Source organism: Brachyistius frenatus, unplaced genomic scaffold (assembly GCF_029030835.1).
Source record: "Brachyistius frenatus isolate BFR_SWC_R1_liver_20210118 unplaced genomic scaffold, ASM2903083v1 Contig_13, whole genome shotgun sequence".
NCBI lineage: Eukaryota > Metazoa > Chordata > Actinopteri > Embiotocidae > Brachyistius > Brachyistius frenatus.
The window spans coordinates 2,424,163-2,445,165 of NW_027210612.1; the positions used below are offsets into that span (position 1 = coordinate 2,424,163).

The 21,003-nt window shown below is 38.4% G+C and overlaps 1 protein-coding gene across 2 annotated transcripts; it reads left to right on the top strand.

Annotated features, from left to right (window-relative positions):
• The first annotated feature begins 3,861 nt into the window (after positions 1–3,861).
• On the top strand, positions 3,862–14,571 carry prokr1b (prokineticin receptor 1b). Of its 2 annotated transcripts, XM_069692582.1 has the most exons (3): positions 3,862–4,216; positions 5,078–5,733; positions 13,223–14,571. In XM_069692582.1, exons 2-3 carry the CDS (start codon positions 5,282–5,284, stop codon positions 13,926–13,928), a joined length of 1,158 nt encoding a protein of 385 aa, XP_069548683.1. In that variant the 5' UTR covers positions 3,862–4,216; positions 5,078–5,281; the 3' UTR covers positions 13,929–14,571. The 2 variants fall into 2 exon arrangements, with proteins under 2 accessions (XP_069548683.1, XP_069548684.1); XM_069692583.1 differs by lacking the exon at positions 5,078–5,733.
• Positions 14,572–21,003: the final 6,432 nt, after the last annotated feature.

A 21,003-nucleotide genomic window follows, 5' to 3' on the forward strand; every position in this document is an offset into this window, starting at 1 on the left:
TATCCTGGCGGTCAGGCCTTCTGGGCTACAGTGACAGACACTATCAAGGCTGAGCAAGAAGCTAATATTTAGAGGGTAGTAAAAAATAAATAGCAACATGCAAAGACTATTTTTTCATTTCCTCTGAAGTGGTGGTGTGAATATGCTTTTGTAGAAAAGAAGACAACTTTCTCCTTCTCTTGTGTCCATTAAAGAAGAAAGAAGAAGTTGTCTGCTGGTTCACTTGGGTCTCTGTTATCCACCATTACATCTTAACTACACTCACTGTATCTTCCAGCCTGCTGCACTCAATGTGAGAGGAGAGGACACAAAAAGCCATCTTGCAGCTTTTGACAGATGATTGTCAGAGACAATGTAAAAAAAAAAAAGACAGTGCTAGCTTTCCATCATAATGGGAAATTGATCCAAAAATGTCATCAGTGCTGCTGCCTGTGTGTTTATATGTGCTGCTCAGGATGGTTGACCACAGACAGATGGTGCTGAACGCTTTTCACAGCTCTTTCTATACACCGACCCTCAACAGAATCAGATGTACCTTACAGTCGCACTAATTGCTCTTATAGATGCTTCAATGTCACAGAATATTTCAAGGAATACTTATCAAGCAGCCACTCAACCAAATCAAAGGCATATCAAAAGTTAAAAGAAAGCAGCGTTCTTTAAAAAAAAAAAAAAAAAAGAGACAGTTACTTATTCTGAGCAGACAATTCCCCTTATATCTCTGGTTACTTTGCTTGACGCCAGCCGTCAGTGTCCGTAATAGCTGTATGAATTTAAAATCAGTTCTCTCCAGTGAGGAGAGCATTTGTAACCAGAGATCACTTGACATCCTGTTAACAAGTGATTGTGATTGTCCAGAACATACACTGCTCAAAAAAATAAAGGGAACACTTAAACAACACAAGTCAATCACACTTCTGGGAAATCAACCTGTCCAGTTAGGAAGCAACACTGATTGTGAATCAATTTCACCTGCTGTTGTGCAAACGGAACAGACAACAGGTGGAAATGAGAGGCAATTAGCAAGACAACCCCTATAAAGGAACGGTTCTGCAGGTGGTGACCACAGACTATTTCTCTGTCCTCATCCTTTCTGGCTGATTTTTGGTCACTTTTTCATTTTGCCAGTGCCCTCACCACGAGAGGTAGCATGAGGCGGTGTCTACAACACACAGAAGTTGCTCATTGATGCTATGGACCGGCCTGCCCGTTCCCCAGACCTGAATCCAATCCAGCACATCTGGGACATTGTGTCTCGTTCCATCCACCGACGTCACGTCGCACCACATACTGTCCAGGAGTTGACTGATGCTTTGATCCAGGTCTGGGAGGAGGTCCCTCAGGAGAACATCCGTCGTCTCATCAGGAGCATGCCCAGGCGTTGTAGGGAGTGCATACAGGCACGTGGAGGCCACGCACACTACTGAGCCTCATTTTGACTTGTCTTGAGGAATTTCCACAGAAGTTGGATCAGCCTGTGATTTGATTTTTCCACTTTTATTTTGAGTATGATTCTGAATCCAGACCTCCATGGGATAATGATTTTGATTTCCATTTCCATTGATCATTCTTGTTATTTTGTTCTCTACACATTCCACTATGTAATGAATAAAGATTTAATATGGAATATGTCATTCATTGAGGTCTAGGATGTGTTGTTTAAGTGTTCCCTTTATTTTTTTGAACAGTGTATAAAGGTGGACTGATGATGATTAAATGTACACAAAGATGTTTTAAATGTAAACCATTCGTTCTCTCACCCTGCGATTATGAAGGAATTTTCCTTCAGCATATGTTTCTCGAGCTCAGTGAGGGAAAGGGATCCTCCCAAGGGCACTGACCTCCTGCACTGTAGGTCGCTACAAGCAACACACAAGATAAAATAAAGGGAAAAATACAAGAGCTGTTATGACTGTGTAGATGGAGACAGGCTCCTGTGCTCTAAGAATTAACATGGATGATACCTCTCGTTATCTGGAAATGTGGAACATCAAATCAGTTGATACTTACGATGACAAAGAAAAAAGGAGGTTAGAGACAAAATGGTGAAGTGCTGACCTACATTTCTGACTCTCTGCAAATGATTGTGTCAATTAATATTTCTGCTGAAGACATGAAACGGTTTTCTGAGGCTTCATCCAGTAGAGTTAACTGATTCACAATTTCCAACACAGTAATAATCACACCATTATCTGAGATACACTTTTGTCATATTTAATTCTTGACATATTTAAGAATATCAAATAAAGTATTAAAACATATAGTTTGCTCCTATTTTATATTCAAACTTGACTAGTTGAGTTGTATAATTGTAGCAATCAAGAGACAAACAAAATGGATTTCTCCTCCAAAATCTGCCAATCTCGCCAAAAAGTTGACTAATTCCTACATGTCTTGAACATACATCCGTTTCTACTGAATAATAACTTCTAATGTTGTCATATTTGGTTTCAAATTCTTGCGATAGTCATTTGGTAGGTAGGGTAATGTACCTGGCGGGACCATTATTTCACTATCATGCACAAAGTAATTGTTTATAGGCTATTTGTATTTGTAGGCTATGTTATTTGTTGTTGATTTTGGAAAGGTTTCCAGTGTAAATAAATGAGATTTTTAATTTGATAGATGTCTAGGAGGACAACAGAAACTAACATGATATTCCTTTTGTTTCAAATGTAGGCTAGATAATAATTTTATGTCACACAGTCAGTGAAAACTATAAACAATAAAGTATAAAATCAAAATGGCAATGCACACTTGCCGCTAGTTCGTGACGTTAGCAATGGCTTGTTTGACACGATGTCACTGCTTTTAGGACTTGGGAACGAACATCTGTCATGTTGACATGACCACAGCTGCTGACAAGTTGATGACATTAACATAACTCTGCTAAGCAGAACTTTCGTCTCCTCCTTCTGCCATCGGTTGTGAGTACAAAAACAATGTTGACACATGCCTATAGGCTCTGCTGTTGCCGGCTCTGTCGCTATTGTTGTGGCTGTAATGGTGGATGAATTATTTTGAATGTCACAACCCCCCTCAAAATTGTGTCATTATCAGAATTCAGTCCATTTACATTACAGTTACATTACAAGTCTTGATGAGCTGTACAATTTAATTATTTCATCCCCTTTCACTTTAGCACGCGGCTAAATCAACCCGACAGTCGGAAGTCTGTGCTGCGTGCTTCTGGCAATAGAGGATGCCGAGTATGCATTCATGCGGCCTGCACGGAAATGTCTTACCAACACCATATTTAAAAACGTTCTGTACTGTGAAACACAGAGATTCATCGTGCGGCCGTAGGCTTAGTCAGCATTGTGAGAATTAATTTGGCAAGGGCTTGAATGTTCTAGATGTTCATTTATATGTAAAAGACCTGCACTCCAGCTCTTAAAGACAATATTATATTGTGTTTACAGCTTGTTTTTACTGCACCCTGGAGGACAAAAAAAAAAAAAAAAAAAACTGAGTTAATTAAGGTTTAACGTTAAAGTACCATCTCACTTAAAAAAATAAAATAAAACAATAATGGTGTACCCAGACTCAGAACGTGTAATAAAATGAAATAATCTAATAATCTAATAAAATAAATATTCTTCTCCTACTGTATGAGATCCAAGTTAAGCGATGACTTTGTTTCAGGGGGACCCGGGCACCTTTTAAATGAGATTCAGTAAGGAATAATCAACTGTGATATAAACTGCAATGTGACATGATAAACAAAAGGCTTGAAGGGGAAAGAACGGGACGGCATATCCACTAAAATGATTTGAGTAACCTGTTGCTTTCAGCTTCCTTCATCCATCTGTCCTGTGCGTCTCGGGTTGGCAGTAGCAACCTGGTGCGCACTGTAGAACGCCCATTAAAGTGGTGAACTTTCAACTACCACACACGCTCACACGCACACCCTCCGCTCTCACACCTCCTGAAAGATGTGTGATTTCTCCACGGCGCATCATCCCCACATTTGTCATTTGAGACCGAGGAGAAACAGACGCAACTTTTGCCTTTCAAGGAAACGCCGCAGGAGAGCGGAGAAGTCGAGCAGCAGATACAGTCAACGCGCATTGGAGGCTGATGGAGCGACTTTGTGTCTCCACTGGTTGGATTGTCCATTAACGCAGGGCGTCTCTCTGGTTTCACAGCTCCTACACATAGCGGGTAATTTTTTGTTTCCAATGAAAACTCGAGGGACCTTCTCTAACATTTGCAGGTAAGTGCTTGAAATGATTACGATTTATCCTAATTCGCTGCATTTTATTACGCGAAATTGCTTCTTTTTTTTTTTTTTTTTTTTTTTTTAATAACAAAGAAACTGTCTCTCTCCAACCTTTTATAAGAACTCACGGGCTGTGATCTCCCTTCAGTCTGTGATTATCTGTCAGAGCGTAATACTCCAATCGAAACCCCCTACAGTTTTACGGAACTGTTTGCTTAAAAAGTTTGGTTTTAAACTCGCTCCAAAATTCAAGTACATTTATACATGTACTTGTAGAGTTTCTGAAATGTTTTTGTATTTTAATTCTTATTTATATTTACCTCTAGGCACATTTAGAATATTACATAACCAATGATAGTAAAAAATAAATAATTTGACATCATATTTGTATTTTTGCTGTCTTGGCTGTCTCTCTCTCGCTCTCTGTTTCTCTGTCTTTCTCGCTTTATATTGTAATATATTATAACAAATCTGCTCTTATCTGATTAAAAATGCTCTTTTTATTGTAATGGGTTTTCCATAAGTGTTACTTACCTCATATGCATTAAGAGGGATTGAAGTGACTAGTTGAGCAGCAAATTTCAATGCACCGTCATCAGCCTGAGCCTAGTCTGTGACGTTGGCTTGAAGTGACAAGGCCCTAATAAATTGCATAAAGCCCTTTTTTTTATTTTATTTTTTAGATGTAATGACATCATCCACACATAATTTTCATCGGAAAATATCATAGAAATGCCACCCGTGCCACCATGATTATACCTGAAGCACTGAGATCATGTAAATTGTTTTGATCATATCTTGTTGCCATGAATCATGACTCTGTGTTAAAGCTGAGATGGGTACTTTTTGTTCCAGGTGAAGATGTGCTTCAGTTTTCAAAGAAAACTCAGCCTGTTCCAATTCTCATCTTCACACAAACAACTCAGTTGAGGAAAGGATCACTGGCATCATACTAAAAAGCATCACCATTTTTCACCTAATTTGTTGCATCAATTTGTTCTCAAAATCAAGTCTTTTTTTTTTTTTTTTTTTAACAAAAATAAGAGCATTTGCTAAGACATGGGGGACTCAAACATCAGTCACATGGTAGATGCTTCTACAGAGATGCAGGAAAGGGTGGACCATTATATGGACAGTTATGATATGGACTACGGCATCCCTCCTGATGAGATCCCAGACACCACGCAGGGCCAGGCCTTCTTTGTGGCCACCATCATTATTGGCGTGGTCCTTGTCTGCATCATGCTCGTCTGTGGTTTAGGAAACTTCATATTCATCGCCACACTGACACGCTACAAAAAGCTTCGCAATCTCACCAACCTGCTCATTGCTAATCTGGCCATCTCAGACTTCATTGTGTCAGTAGTGTGCTGCCCATTCCTGGTGGACTACTATGTGGTAAAACAGCTTTCCTGGGATCATGGATTGGTGATGTGCGCCTCTGTGAACTATCTCCGGACTGTGTCACTCTACGTGTCCACAAACGCATTGCTGGCCATTGCAGTTGACCGGTGAGTCAGTTAATCCCCTCGTATCTCTGTGTGTCTGTGTCCCTCTGAGCATGCAAGTGTGTTCAGTTCGATAAGCCACTGCTTCTTTAAAAAGATCTTTCAGAGATGTCTACAGAGATTTGATTGAACAAAGCTACAGTATTTTATTTGTCAGTATTGTTACTTCTCCTTAGAGATCCTTACAAAACCAGTATAAACATATGTACAGCTGTGATGGGAAATGACATGGCAGCAGAAAATGTCAACTATTGTATAGTCTAAATATATCTATTTACACCATTTATTCTTTCTCTATTGGACATGAGGTCTTTGTTTGACTCAGTTAATACAACATGCTCGACATTCACCATTTTATTGTAAACAAGAGATTAATGTAGAGACATTGATGCAAGTCTTTTTTTTATTTATTTTATTGGCAGGTTAGGTAAACCAATGTGTAGATGAGAACAGGCCACATAAGTCAACGGTTATGCCCTGCTTTCGTTCACAAATAAGTGGGTAGTTACTGACTGAGAAACAAATCAGGAACAACTGGGCAGTTAAATAAGAGATACAATACATTATAAAAGATGTAATTGTCCCAAAGGAAAATTGTGTTGGACACATGCAGTACATGCTGGTAAAATAGAAAGACCATAGCACATATATACGATACATACACAGGCTGTCAACCATACACATGCACAGACACAACACCTATAACATGTACTGACTGTCATCAACCAATAAACTGTTCATTGTCCATTGTACAACACATAATGTTACAATACATTACATAATACAATTTACAATCTATGTTATTTGAATTGTGTTCAGCCAGTAAGCCTCATCAACAATGGAACATTATAAAATGTACATGTATATGTACACGTCATATAAAGGAGACCTCGACCCCGCCATAGAAATCAGGAAAAAGGAGGGCACACGCTGTTATAGGCAATGGGGAAAGTCTGGGAATTGAAATTTATAAGGGTCACATTACAATATATATATATATATATATATATATATATATATATATATATATATATATTTTTTTTTTTTTTTTTTTTTAATTGGCATTGAAAAAAGTGATTTTTGCTTAAATTGCTTTGAAATTTTACATTTTCCACCCTTTTAAATTAAATGCAGCATTATGCAGTTTGCCTCTGGCTAATTTATCATATTATGGACAGTGGGGACGGCGGAGATCTTAAAGCAGCTGAGTCTGCCTGAGAGAAGAAGCTGGTACTCAGGGTAAAGGACATGGGCAGAGTTTGAACTTAACTACAAAGGAAGTATGGCCGCTGTGAGACTTTGTTGTCAGTGTGTATGTAGGAGTGTAGGTGTTAAAGGTTGAACTGAAATCAATAACCAACAGTCATAGGCTTGAGGATTCACTAAGTGCACCATGGTGTTGACTTCATCATCAGTGCCTCTCTGATGTTTGCATGCAAACCAAATTTAGTTATGGGCCAGCATCCAGCTGTAGTTTGCTCACCATGAGTTTCTACATTCACTACAGAGGTCAGAGCTACAGGTAAAAAAATCATGATGCTCTTGCTGACAGGTTTTGTTAGGGACAGATGTGATGTTTACCTTTTTCTATTGTGTTGGTTGGGATGGAGGGACCTCTAGGAAATAGAGACCTGGAAGGTGTCACTTCATCTGCACCCGTTCTTAATAGAAAAGCAGAGATATCAGGTCCTTAGACCATGATAGATTGAGAGTCAATCTCTTGTCTGGCCACATCGCACCATCGAGCACCATGTCGCATCCATCTGAGAAATCCTAATTGTCAAACATTCAACTTACTCAGTATTTAAGTTGTCCCACTTTACTTTATGATTATCTAACTATCTTTTTGTGGATCCAAGTGGTGTATCAAATAAGTAGTCACTCATGATCGTGTGCTATTACTTACGCATTGTGTGCTGCCTAAAGCTGCCTAAAGAATATCGCATTCAAAGATAGTTATCCGATTTGCTCAATTAATGTTGCAATCTTTGTAGTATAAATTGGCACCATACTGCAAATGAGAATGATCTTGATGTATTGCTTATTAAAATGAAAGATGTTTGGGTTTTTTTCTTTCCACAATGCTATTTCAAAACATGGCTTGATGCATGTTTCATTGTTGATTAGCCTGAAATCTGTATGAAAAAACATTCTTCTTGATTCTGTTTTGCATGCAGCAGGTACATACAACAGTATCCTTAGTATTCAGTCCTCCACTGGCACATGTTGAAATACAGGCTACTTCAAACACGTTCTACCCACCAGTGATTTGAGCTGGAAGTCATGCTATTAATATACCAAACAATTTAGTCATAGGGACATTCATGTTCTTAGAACTAAATAACAAATTGATTCTTTGTCAATGGATTTCAACAAATCCCACATGACATAGCAATAAACAAATGTTTACAATAGCAACGTATCTGCTCTGAGCCTTACGTCAAACAGACACAATGACTACCTCGATTTTCTTTTTTTTCATCAGGAGCTGGAAGAACAGGAACAGAGCTTTATGAAAATGAATTCTGGTCTTTTACAGATGACGAAAAACTACAGATATTGAATTATGTTACTCCACAGCTGCAGAGTGTGTAAATCATTTTCTAGAATGTATTATTTATTGCTAACATAATTTGCCGTATCAACGGTAATGATGTTGACAACTGGTTTTCACTGCCACAAAGTGCCTGAAAATAATTTGTTGCAGTTTTAAGTTAAACTTAATGCACTTGGTAAGTGTTGATTAAAGATCCCTTTCATGGTTAATAAAAAATGAAATAAACTGTTGGTTCGAGATGGCAAGGGAACCCAGAGTGCTTATCAGCAAATGTTAATAGTGCTCAATATTAACATTATGCTAAGAAGTCCACTTAAAAGAGAGGGATTATGCTGTTAACAAAATTCTGTTTACGGTGAGTAGGTCGAAAAAGCAACACCCATTAATAAAACGTATGTTATGTCATTAAGACGGAAAAAAAGGTATCCAAATTTATTATGTATAGGTCCTGAAATGTGTAAAATGAAACCCAGCCCCGGGCATTTTAATTATTCAGTGCTTAGAGATTCAAGTGTAAAAGGGCACAGGTGCAATCCCTGAGCATGTTTGGTCAATTGGAGTGTGTTTAATAGGCTTTTGTGACATGTCACCCCAGGAAAAAGCACAGCTGTAAACAATGCCATTAATGCTGGATAGATTTGATTTAGCTGCTCTAATTTCAGGGTCCTGGTGTTGTACTCTGTGCTAATTATCACACTGTCCTGGCTTAATGAGATATTAGAATGCCAATATCTGGAATGAATTTCAGCTCCTGCCCTCTGGGAGGCACTACAGAGCACTGTGCGCCAAGACCACCTGAAACAAGAACAGTTTTTGTCCGCAGCCTGTCACTCTGCTAAACACATAACATCTTCAACATCACTCAATGTTTTGCACTACACCCAACCGCATCAGCACCATTTGCAGTAGGTGCAATTGCACCATTGTTTAGGTGTATATATGTATATATTCATTTCTTAACTGTATATATGTCTATTTATGTTTCATCTGTGTATTTATGTCTGTCTTTTTTAGATTTTTTTTTGCACACTGAGAGAGAAGCTGCAACTGTAGTCAAATTCCTTGTATATGCAAACATACCTGGCCTATAAAGCTGATTCTGAAAAGTCGGGGACCTGTATGCAGCTACCCTTCTCAATTCCTGTCCTGATAGATTATAGAAAAAGAAAGGTGAGGCTGCTAAGAAACAATAGTAAATCTGCAAACTTATCAAACTTAACATGCATTTCTCATCAGCCAAAGCCTGTCCAAATATTGGTCAAATAAAGCTTTAAACACATTAAACTTAGCTTTATTAAATGTCAGGTGTCTGTTATTGTTAGGCACAAGCTTGACTTTTTGTTTTTAACTGAAACTTGGTGAGACCAATTTAACAGTGCATCTGTTCTTATTAAATCAACACCTCACAATTTCCGTTTCATGAGTGAAACAAGGGCTCATAAGAAAAGAGGTGGAGTTGCTATTTTATTGAATTATTCTCTCCAATGCAAGCAGATGTCCTTTGATCATTTTACTTCTTTTGAATATGTGGCTCTGAATTCATCTCAAGCTTTATTCCTGAACATTTACAGACCACCTAAATACTGTGCAACCTTCTTTGATGAGTTTACTGAACTGCTGTCTATTATCTATATTGATTTTGACTGTATGGTTATTGTTGGTGATTTTAATATCCATGTTAATAATCCTCAGGACAGAGGGTTTACAGAACTATGTGGTGTCCTTGATAACTATGGTCTGACTCAGCATGTGACAGGGCCCACTCACAACAGAAGGCACACTCTGGACCTAATCATCACCAAATGTCTAAACATTTCCAAGGTTGCTGTGACTGATGTTGCATTCTCCGATCATTTCTGTGTTTTCTTTGAGGGTGCTATCTCCTTGCACACAAATGTCCAAACTGAGGTCATGACAAAGTGTTACATCTCTAAAAACACCAGTGAATTATTTATTCAGAGGTTCTCATCCACACCAGCCCTCTCTTGCATCTCAGTCAACGAGCTTATAGCTAGCTTAAATTCTAAAGTTAAAAATGTCATTAATGCCACTGCACCCACCAAAGTGAAGGTTGTCTCTGGTAAGCAAAGATCTCCTTGAAGAAATGCCACGCTGGTCAGAATAGAGAAAAGAGAGTGTCGAAAAGCTGAACGCAGGTGGCAAAAAACAAATCTCCAGGTTTACTGTGACATCTATAGATAAGAGATACTGCAGTTATAATTTGGAACTGAGAAATGCAAGGCAGTCCCTCTCCTCTGACATCATTACCAAAAACAATAACAATACACATGTCTTATTTGCTACCATAGACAGGCTAACAAACCCTCCAGTGACAGTAGCTGGTGACCTCCAATCAACCTGGGCCTGCAATCAATCTGCCTCCTTTTTTTACTGAGAAAATTCAGAAAATTAGACAAGTAGTCCGTGCCCCCACACCAACCACAGTATATGTTGTCCCCGTCTCTAAATAATATCCACTTAAAAACCATGGCACAATTTCATTCAATCAACCATGGAAGCCTGGAAGACATTATACAACATCTGAAGTCCTCCCCCTGCTGCTTTGATATCCTACCAACACACTTTGTCAAAAATATTTCTAACTGCATGACCGCGGATCTTTTTCAAATTGTAAACACATCCCTTCTCTCAGGTGTCTTCCCACAGGCAGATTGAGCCTAAAAACTGCAGTTGTTAAATCGCTCCTAAGGAAGACCAATTTATACACTGCAATAATGAAAAATTATAGGCCAATATCAAACCTCCCATTTTTAAGTAAAATAACTGAAAAAGCTGTTTTTCAACATTTGAACAACTTCCTGGCTGTAAATAACTGTTTTGATGTCTTCCAGTCAGGCTTTCGACAGCACCACAGTACTGAAACTGCTCTTCTTAAGGTTTTCAACAACATCCATTAAACACAGACAGTGGCAGAATTTCAGTCTTCGTATTACTGGATTTCAGTGCTGCATTCGACACTGTCGACCATGACATACTATTAGATAGACTAGAAAACTAGGTGGGACTTTCTAGCACAGCCCTAAACTGGTTTGAATCCTACTTGAAGGACCAAGAATACTTTGTGTCTGTAGCTAATTACACATCAGATCGGACTAAAATCAAATGTGGTGTTCCCCAAGGTTCAATTCTGGGGCCTGTTCTGTTCAACATCTGCATGCTTCCACTAGCTCAGATTATGGAAAACAACAAAGGGTGTTATAATAATTATGCAGACGACACACACGTTTACGTAACTATATCGCCACGGGACAATTCATTCTTAATTCACCAGAACTGTCAGGCAACAGCACTCAATTGTTAAAGATACATTCATAAGCACTATTATGCCAAATTCATAATATCAACAGTTAAAGACAGAAATAATGATGATGGCAAGAGAAAAAGTGCACGCAAAAACAATAAGAAACAACAGAGTGCATTATAATGAGAACTAAACAAAACAAAGATGACACCCACGTCTCCCACAGGAGAAGTGTGCAGAAGTGGAGCGGTTACACATGGGTGCACACAATATCCTACAAAGAAGTATAGTTCAAGTTTGCTTTATGAGGTGTGTTTATTTATTTTCACCTCGGCCATAACAGTGAGGTTTGATAATGAGAGTTGTGTGTGCCAAAGCAATTATTATGAATTATTGTTCAGTCAATGTGTTAACAACAAGCAACACATTCCTTAGTGCTGAGGAGAATCAGACCTGCAGTCATGCATCTGGGTGCCTGTCAGAATGTGGCAAACAGGTTGGATATTTAAATATTAGTTGTATTTTAAGGTGTACATTAAAAGGTGTACATTATAACGCTGTAACATAAAAAGTAATTCAAATGGAATTGAACCATTTTTTTTCAAACATGTTTTATAGTGTTTGATTGATTTTCCAATTTATTCATGACTGGGAAAGAATGATTTGTTTGAATTGTTAACTTGCACATATAAAGCGCTTTTTATCATTGTTTTGCTCCCTGTGCCTTTTACGTTGTATAGTTTCCTTCCTGTGTCACTGCCAGTTCCCCTATTAATCCCCAGCTGCTGCCGTTTACCTAAATATCTGGTTCCTTTGTCTCCAGCAGACACACCCACCTCACCTGCAGCCAGTTGGTTAATTATCTGGACAAATATACTTCAACTCACAGATTGCCAGAATGTTATTTTGAGCCATGCATTCCTGTCAAGCCTGTTTTGGATTTTAGTTTATCATCTCTTAATTCCCTTGGTTTTTTTGTATTTTTTTTGTATTAGCAAATAAGCCTTGAAGCAAAGTTTGCTTTTTGTTAGACTTCCAGCCTCTTGTGTTCTGCATTTGAGTCATCTACCTTGCTGAAACAACACATTTATGGTTCTGACACCAAATAACCCACCAACCTATTTTAAGATTGAACTGTTTTGAATTCTAACTTTTATCAGTAATTTTTTTTGGTCAACATTTAGATTGTCTTAGTGCCACTATAGTGTGTATGTGTGTATTAAACAGGTTCCCCTGAAAGTAGGCATTTTTCCACCTCTTAAACATAACTATTAAAAATTAATTCGTTTTTTTTTTCTCCCAGATTCATAAATGTAAACAAGTTTTTACAATCCTAATAAACATAACCTATCGGTGATAGGTCATGCAGTGCTGTGACCCTGTCAATCAATTCATAGAAATCATATTTGTACCACTTTGCTCTACATATGGATTACTTGTGTCTTAAGAGACAAAAACCAAAAGAAAATAATCCTGTGCCAACATGAAATATTTAGTTTGCTGAATAATGGAGGATTGTGTTTTGAATGTTAATCTTCCATGAGGGAATGAGAGCCATTTGTATTTATGGATCTCACACATCCCTCAAACTGCTTAATAGCTTGTGTGATTTCATTGGTTTTCAGGTTTATTCTCTGCCTCATTAATGATACAATATGTCTCTATTTTTTCAGGTACATGGCCATAGTCTATCCTCTGAGGCCTCGTATGAAATACCAAACTGCTTACTGCCTGATAACAGGAGTCTGGATTGTTCCCATTCTGATATCAATTCCCTCCGCCTACTTTGCTTCTGTGACCATATACCCTCATGGCGGCACCTCCCCGACCACTCACAAAGTATTTTGTGCCCAGATATGGCCTGTGGACCAGCAGGCCTACTACCAGTCCTACTTCCTGTTTGTTTTTGCTCTGGAGTTTGTTGGGCCTGTGATCGTGATGGCAATGTGTTACGCCCGTATTTCCCGCGAGCTCTGGTTCAAAAATGTCCCAGGTTTCCAGACAGAACAGATCAGGAAGAGGTTGCGTTGTCGCCGCAAGACGGTGATGGTCCTGATTGGGATCTTGACGGCGTACATCCTGTGCTGGGCACCATACTATGGCTTCACCATCCTGCGAGACTTCCATCCAACACTCATCTCCCGCCAGAAGAACTCATTGGTGGCCTTCTACATCATTGAGTGCATTGCAATGAGCAATAGCATGATTAATACCTTCTGTTTTGTCAGCGTCAAGAACAACACAGTCAAGTACCTGAAGAAGATTGTACTGCTGCACTGGAGGTCAACGTATGCACCCAGTAAGACTGTGGATGAGATGGATATGAGGACCTGCTCAATGCCTGTAACAGAGGAGATTGAATGCATTCACCTGAGATGAAGAGAAAAGACTGTAATCTAGCACTTATTGAGATTTGGACTGTTGCTATACAAAATATACACAGTTGGCATTGATGATTTTGACATGGAGCATTTCTTATTTCCACATTCTGAAAAGAGTTCAAGCCTTATGAAGTGCAAGTAAATGTAAACAGCAGTAATTTGACTGATGGGGCAACATATCACGTACATTTTTTAGTCTGCAGTACATATAGTATTTCTGTGTTATGACAATGTGATTGTTGTGCGATTCATGCTGTGGCTATAAATTGTGCATTGTAAAATATTGTCGCAACTATCAAAACTATATTAGAGGTAAGATTAAGAGCTGCTAATGCCTTTACTGACCCAACCATAATGTTCATCTTTGTATTTCTTTAATCGGTTTTGTTTAAACTGATATTCAGTGAGATTAAATAACTATCGACACTAACTTGAAATTTGTATTTCTGTTTGTTTTTCATTTTAAAATGGCATTTCACCAAAAAATGGGTGACAATACGAAGACATTCCCATGTCTTTTGAATGTATCAAAAATGAAATATTTTTGCTTGATGTTATTTGTCTTTGAAAATTATAATGAATATATTGCATGCTATCTTTGTAGATCAAAACATTTTACGTGTGCTTATAGTAATAAATATTGAGAAACTGGAAACAAAGGCTACTTATATTTATTAAGCTTTTACAATGATGTAAGTTTCTCATAAAATCTGTGTATTTATAAATTATCAGTGGTAAACTCTCAAATACCTTCTCAGCACACAGCATCTCATGATTCATAGACATGCACAAATAAATTATGAAAGGCTAAAGAACAGTATCTTCCATGGCATATTTCAAACATTCAAGGTTTCTGAGAGATGTGTCTGTACTTTGTTTGTGCACTTCATTTGTTCAAACAAAAGGTTGTGGGATTTATTTATTAATCATGGGTAGAAAAACACTACACTGGAATCACAATGCCACAATGAACACTCAACAACACTCTTTCAAGTGCTCTTCCTGCAACTGTTCGAGAAGGAAAAAAAACAAATATAATATACCTGGATTGTCTGGATCCTTAATAATAATGTAGAAATGCACCACGCATGATACCAAGAAGTGTTCTAAAGTGCAAAGTTGGATAAAGAAAATGAACAGTAAGGTTTTATTGTCAGCCCCTAATGGCCAATATGCAGTTGTTCTTCATGCAGTGACATTCAACTCTTTTTCATTTTAAATCTCATTGTTGAACTTGTGTTAACAACCCATCATGAGTTTTACATTTCTCTATGTACCTGTTCCTGAATTAAAGTAGCAATGTCATGACTGCCTCATTTTGTCAGAGGATATTTTAGGGAATATGTTATGAGTGGCCGCCAAAATGCATTAAACGTCAGAGAGAGTTTATATGTAAATGTCTCAAAGTACAACAAGTTTTAGTATTTTTTTTATTTAGATTTCTCTGGCTTTCAATTTTGGAAGAAGTATTGTTATTCAAAAACCATGATCATGTTGAATGCCAATGAATACCAAAATGCAAATGAGAATAATTTCTATACAATCATGAATCATCCAGCTGTGATGTTCAGTCTATAAACTGTTTGGATTGAGTGTTAGTCGAGAGAGATTGGTTCTGTCATTCACCAAGATTTCTTTAATAGCTGACAGTGGGAAATAATTTTATGACACTGTCAAATTCATGTTTATATAACAACAAATTTTCAACAGTAAATATATTTTTAAGGAAATATAATTAGGATGGTATTTTACTTCCTGTCAACATGAAATTACATTCGGCAATTCACAAAATACAATGATACTGAACATATTGATGTGTTCACTGACAACATTTTGTTTCTCCGCCAAAATATCTGATCTTCCTGTGCCCACTCGTTAGCCCGGCTCCACCCGACTAATGCTCACAGCTTTATTCTTTGCTCTGAAGATAGTTTGGAAAACGTGTTCGCATTGAGGTTTGTTCAGCTACGGATCAGAGACCAGTGGGGGTGGCTAAGTGCTATGATGTTGAAGTCAAACGTCTGTTTCTATTTCCAACAATGGCGGCGGTGATAGAGCAAGATAAGGTGGTACAAGCAATTGTAGCAATGCTAGCAAATATTGATTTATTGAAGCCAAAGCAAAAACGATACACAACGTTATTTATCGAGGGCAAAGACATCGTCGCCTTATTGCCAAAGGATTTTGCTCATACTTAGGGAAGGTAACTGTTGTTTATAGCTGACGATTTTTCTTGCACATCATACATCATATGGTAGTCAATGCCAATTGGTTAAAGGTTGCTCCAGTGGTTTAAAAATGTACCTGAGGTCTACCCCCAGTAGAAAGCAATGTCTGCAAAATGTTCCTATGGATCGTACTCACACCCGAATATTCACATAATCAATTTGGGTTTGGTAACACCAGGCGAGAGTCACGCTGGCAGAGGCTGAAGAATGGTGCCCACTGAGCTTTATGCCTGCGTCACATGGAAGGTTGAGTCCCAAGAGGTATCATCCAGGGTTTTATTTGAGCCAAAACTTCGCAATCAGAAGTCCGAAGCCAGATAGGGTTTTGGCACTGTTTCTGTTGTTCAGGCTTTTATCTTTAAATGTAAGCCCCCCTTTTGTTTTGCACATGGTGAGTCTCAACAGTGGCCTGCTCTGTTGCTGCTGTTGGGTAGGTAAAATGGTGTATACATTTTTTTGAGCAATTAACAATGACTCACAATCAGATTTTGATCGATTTAGCAAGATAACATTTGGAAAGTCTAGAAGGGACACACAATTCAATTATTGCACCCCAGTTCAAGTTAGTGAAGGATGAATTGGAAGTTAGCTGGCTGGGCCAACAGAAGACTCTATAGTGCGCATGCTCTGCCCACATAGTGTGTGCAGGAGGCATTCATTCAGTCAGACAGATTTAAAAACTCTGTGATTCTGTCAAATATGGAGAGATTTGTCTGGCAGTTTTTTTGTTTTATCAGCAGCCTATTGTGTGAAGTTGCTGAGGGCTTGAATGTAACTATCGTTCATTTATAAGGCCCATTGTGATTCACATTTAACAAGCTCTAAGCTAATCCCCTGTTGAGGAGGAAAAGAAGTAATAAGATACTGTCATATGAAACACATTAACTATAAATTGCATATGCTGACCTTTTTTTCTCACAAACCTCATTCCACAGAGTGTCACACTTATTGTCCTACAATAAGATTAGTCATGCTCCTCCTCATTTGCCCATTAGATTCTTGTTTAGTATGTTGACGGCTTACGAAGATTGTTGCCTCTTATGCTAATTGTCATACAGACTGTTGTGTATTGCTAGGAACTCTGTTTACCTTGCCATTATCAGGGTCCTTGCTTATTGCCCCCATTAGTCTATGTGCTGTCGGCCCTGTGGGTAAAGGCTCAGACAGTGCAAGGTTGGGTTTTTGTTTTCACTGTGCCTCCCTTCCCCAGCAAACCTTACATTAGGTTGGACAAATAAATATTTCTGAACACATTAATATTTCCTCCAACAGACACCTTGTCTGTCCCCAATGGGTTTTTTGTTTGATGAGGTTCAAGTGTTTGCACACCAGCATTATGCCTCAACATGTATTTCACACCTTGCTCAGAAGCCCCATGTTTTCTTTTACTCCTCAGACATTTCTATTGACATTAAAATTAAAGAAAGACATTTTACCATTACCAAGTCCCATTGACATGAAACTAATACAAATATGTACAGACTACAGAATATTAATTATAAAAAGGCCACTGGTTTTGCACAGTCCTTTTAATTGAACGAAAGACCACTTGATATACATCAAAGCTCAATGTAAAGACAGAGGTGGTTTCTGTAAACCGGTGAGGTTCAAATAATACCAATAGAGATTTTTTTTTGACTAAAGTGCACCAATATAAGATTACATACTCAAGTTCATATAAACATTAAACTTATTTCATAAGTGTGATTGGTTTTTTTTTTATCAATAGTCAAAAGATCCAGTGGCAGGGCATACTGTATGAAGGGCAATATTAAATTATGGATGTTAGAGTCTCAGCTAAGTCCCAGAGGTTGTTTTTTTTTTACTGTTTTTAGAGTTTGTCTCAAAGGTTGCATGCTGTACATGTACATGTAAAGAAATAGAGTAAATGTATTTGAAAATGTCTTGCAGGGACTAAAGTAGTAAACACATTATGCAAATTAATGAAAATGATGGTGGTGATATTTAACTTCATGTTAAAGGAAGATAATTTTACTCGTCAACTGGACTGTTTACATTCTGACCCTTGTGTGTGTGATGTTCATCGGTGGGAGCAGCGATGTATCATTCTCTTGACCAGTCTGCCCAGTTGGTTCAAGTTGTATGTGCCAAAAGGAGAAAATTCAGCAGGGTGACTCTATCCAGAGAACCAAATCTGACATTATCCAAAAGTTCTAACATTCACTCTACCTGTTTTTGTGCTCAGCTTGAATCTCACTTAATATGTTAACCTATTTCTAACTGAAGGGATATACTCAGTGTACTTAGATTTGGCTCCACTCATTTCACAATGAAATAATCCTTTGAAAATAGAGGCAAGGCATCCTTGAGAGATCAACATGTGGGAAAGCCTTGCCAGGAGCCAGTTTCTTCAGCAGACAAATGGCTATTCGATGTCAAACCAAGGCCATTAACCCCACTTCTCTTAGATAGCAGTTTAATGCAATGTTTGTGCTCTACCCTATCCTTACATGGCCCACAGCCATGCAGGCAGAAGACACCCAGTGACAGCAAATCATTGGCTGGTCATGAATAATGATTCTGATTTCAGGCTTAGTTTGTGCTCACCAGAGAACAATTTAATCAATATTGTTCCTTTAAGAGCTTAAATGAGGACCTTTCCATTTGCCGACTGTCCTTTATTATACAGGGCTGCAGGTGTCGCTGAATAGAATTGTGTGATGTGAAAGGTAGATACATGTTTTTATGATAAAGGACAATCCTCCGGTCATTGTTCATAACATTGGTTGTAACTTTGACAGATTTTTTTGCACTTTTAAATATTACATGTAAAAAAAAAATTTTAAATATTGGCTGAAACTCAGTCAGCTACCTGCTCAGCAAGGTTTGCATACCTTCAAATTAATAATATGTTCTGTCTCGGCTAAGAATATCAATTAAGTGATGTAAGGCAACTGCAATTATAATGTTTCTTTCTTGTCAGAAAATGGACCCTTCACTGTTTTGTAAGGCTACAACGTGCACAGTCTCTTTAGAACGTATGTCTCCACTTGCCCTCCAATAAAACTTCGATTAAGTATTACTTGGATGGCTGAGAATGTTCACAGACATATTCATGTCTCTGTACTTTTTGCCCACTTTATTGTGCTAAAGATTTAATTTTAAATAAATAATTTTGTCAGTTTTTCCCATCAATCTATCCTCAACCCATAAAGTGTGCATGCAGCTTTTTCATGTGAAAAATATAAGAACGTTACTGAACATCAATCAATGTGGGGTACGGTATGTGTAAGATCCCATCAGTCATTAATCATGTTGTGTTCCTTGTTTAACCTTGTAGTACTCACATGTTTTGTCAGTTCCTGCCCTTGTATGTCTCCCGCTCCCTTTATCATGTACACCTGCATCCCATAGCTCACCTGTCCCTGGTCATCAGCCAACCCCATCTAACTACTCCCCTGGTTTCCCTGTTCCCTTGCCAGATTGTCTTTACTTTTCTCATTGCGTTTATTCCTAATGATAGTCAAAATTGTTTATTGACCTAGCTTTCTTCTCTGGCTTTTGGTTTTTTGCTTCCATCATGCCTGGATTTGCTTTTGGTTTTGTATTGATTCCCAGTTATTGGCTACCTTTTTTTTTTTTTTTTTCCAGGAAAGACTTTGCCTTTCAGAACCTCACCTCAAGTCTTTGTCTGTATCTGAGCCTCAGAAATTCCTCAGTGTGTCATTATAATCTTTAAGACAGTGTCACATCCTACGGATCAATATATTGGTTCTGACTTCAGCCCCACCAGGCACAAACTCAAACAGGAACCCATCAATTTCACTGTGTCATCAGTTGTTAATGTGGCTCTCCCTTTGGCCCAGCACAGCGATGACAGCCTGTCAAGGTCCAAATTTTAGCCACTCTGGAGCATTACAGAAGAGGAGGATGAGTAAACAAAACACAACTTGTCGTAATTTCGCAATAACCTGCCAAGACCATCCATCAATAACAATCTCAACAGCTAATATACCATAAATCTTTGTCAAGCACACCTTCCAATTACTGCATGGGTCTGAAGGCTCATTGTTAAACAAGGAGACACTGTGCTGATAGATGGATTACTGATGTTTAGAGAGATATCAAGCCTCAACAGACCAAATTTATGGCATTAAGGAAACAAAAACCAGAGTGCTACCCTATCCTTGGGAAGAAGATGACATTTTACACAGCCAAGAAAACTACATATTGACTTTGCTACTGCTGTTGATGATATAGATCAAACTGTCTTCTGCCACTCTCCATAGAGAACCCGTCAGTATCTGTTGTGACCACCATTTACTTGCTTGCCACATCTTCTTTGCATAGAGTTGATCAGGTTGTTGATTTGGCCTGTGGAATGCTGGTCCACTACTTTTCATTGGCTGTGTAAAGTTGCTGGATATTGGCAGGAATTGGAAAACACGGTCTTCTACGCTGATCTAGATAATCTTAACATGCTCAATGGGTAACAAATCAGTCGAGTATTCAAGTCATGGCCGGCTGTGGCTCAGATGGTGGAGCGGGTTGCCCACTAATCGAAGGTTCGATTTGATCCCCAGTTTCTCCTGTCCTTGGGCAAGACACTGAACCCCAAATTGGTATTTGAATGTACTGCTCCTGATGGTGAGCACCTTGCATGGCAGCTCAATTAGTGTGTGAATGGGTGAACGGAAAACAGTGTAAAGCGCTCTGAGACTGCTAAGGTGATAAGAATACAAGTCCATTTGCCATTCAGCCAAGAACTGGGGTGTTTTCAGGTTCAGAGTCTTGCAACATGGATGTACATTATCGTGCTGCTACATGAGGCAATAATGGGCATCAGAATCGTGTCACCAATATCACCAATGTGCATTCAAACTG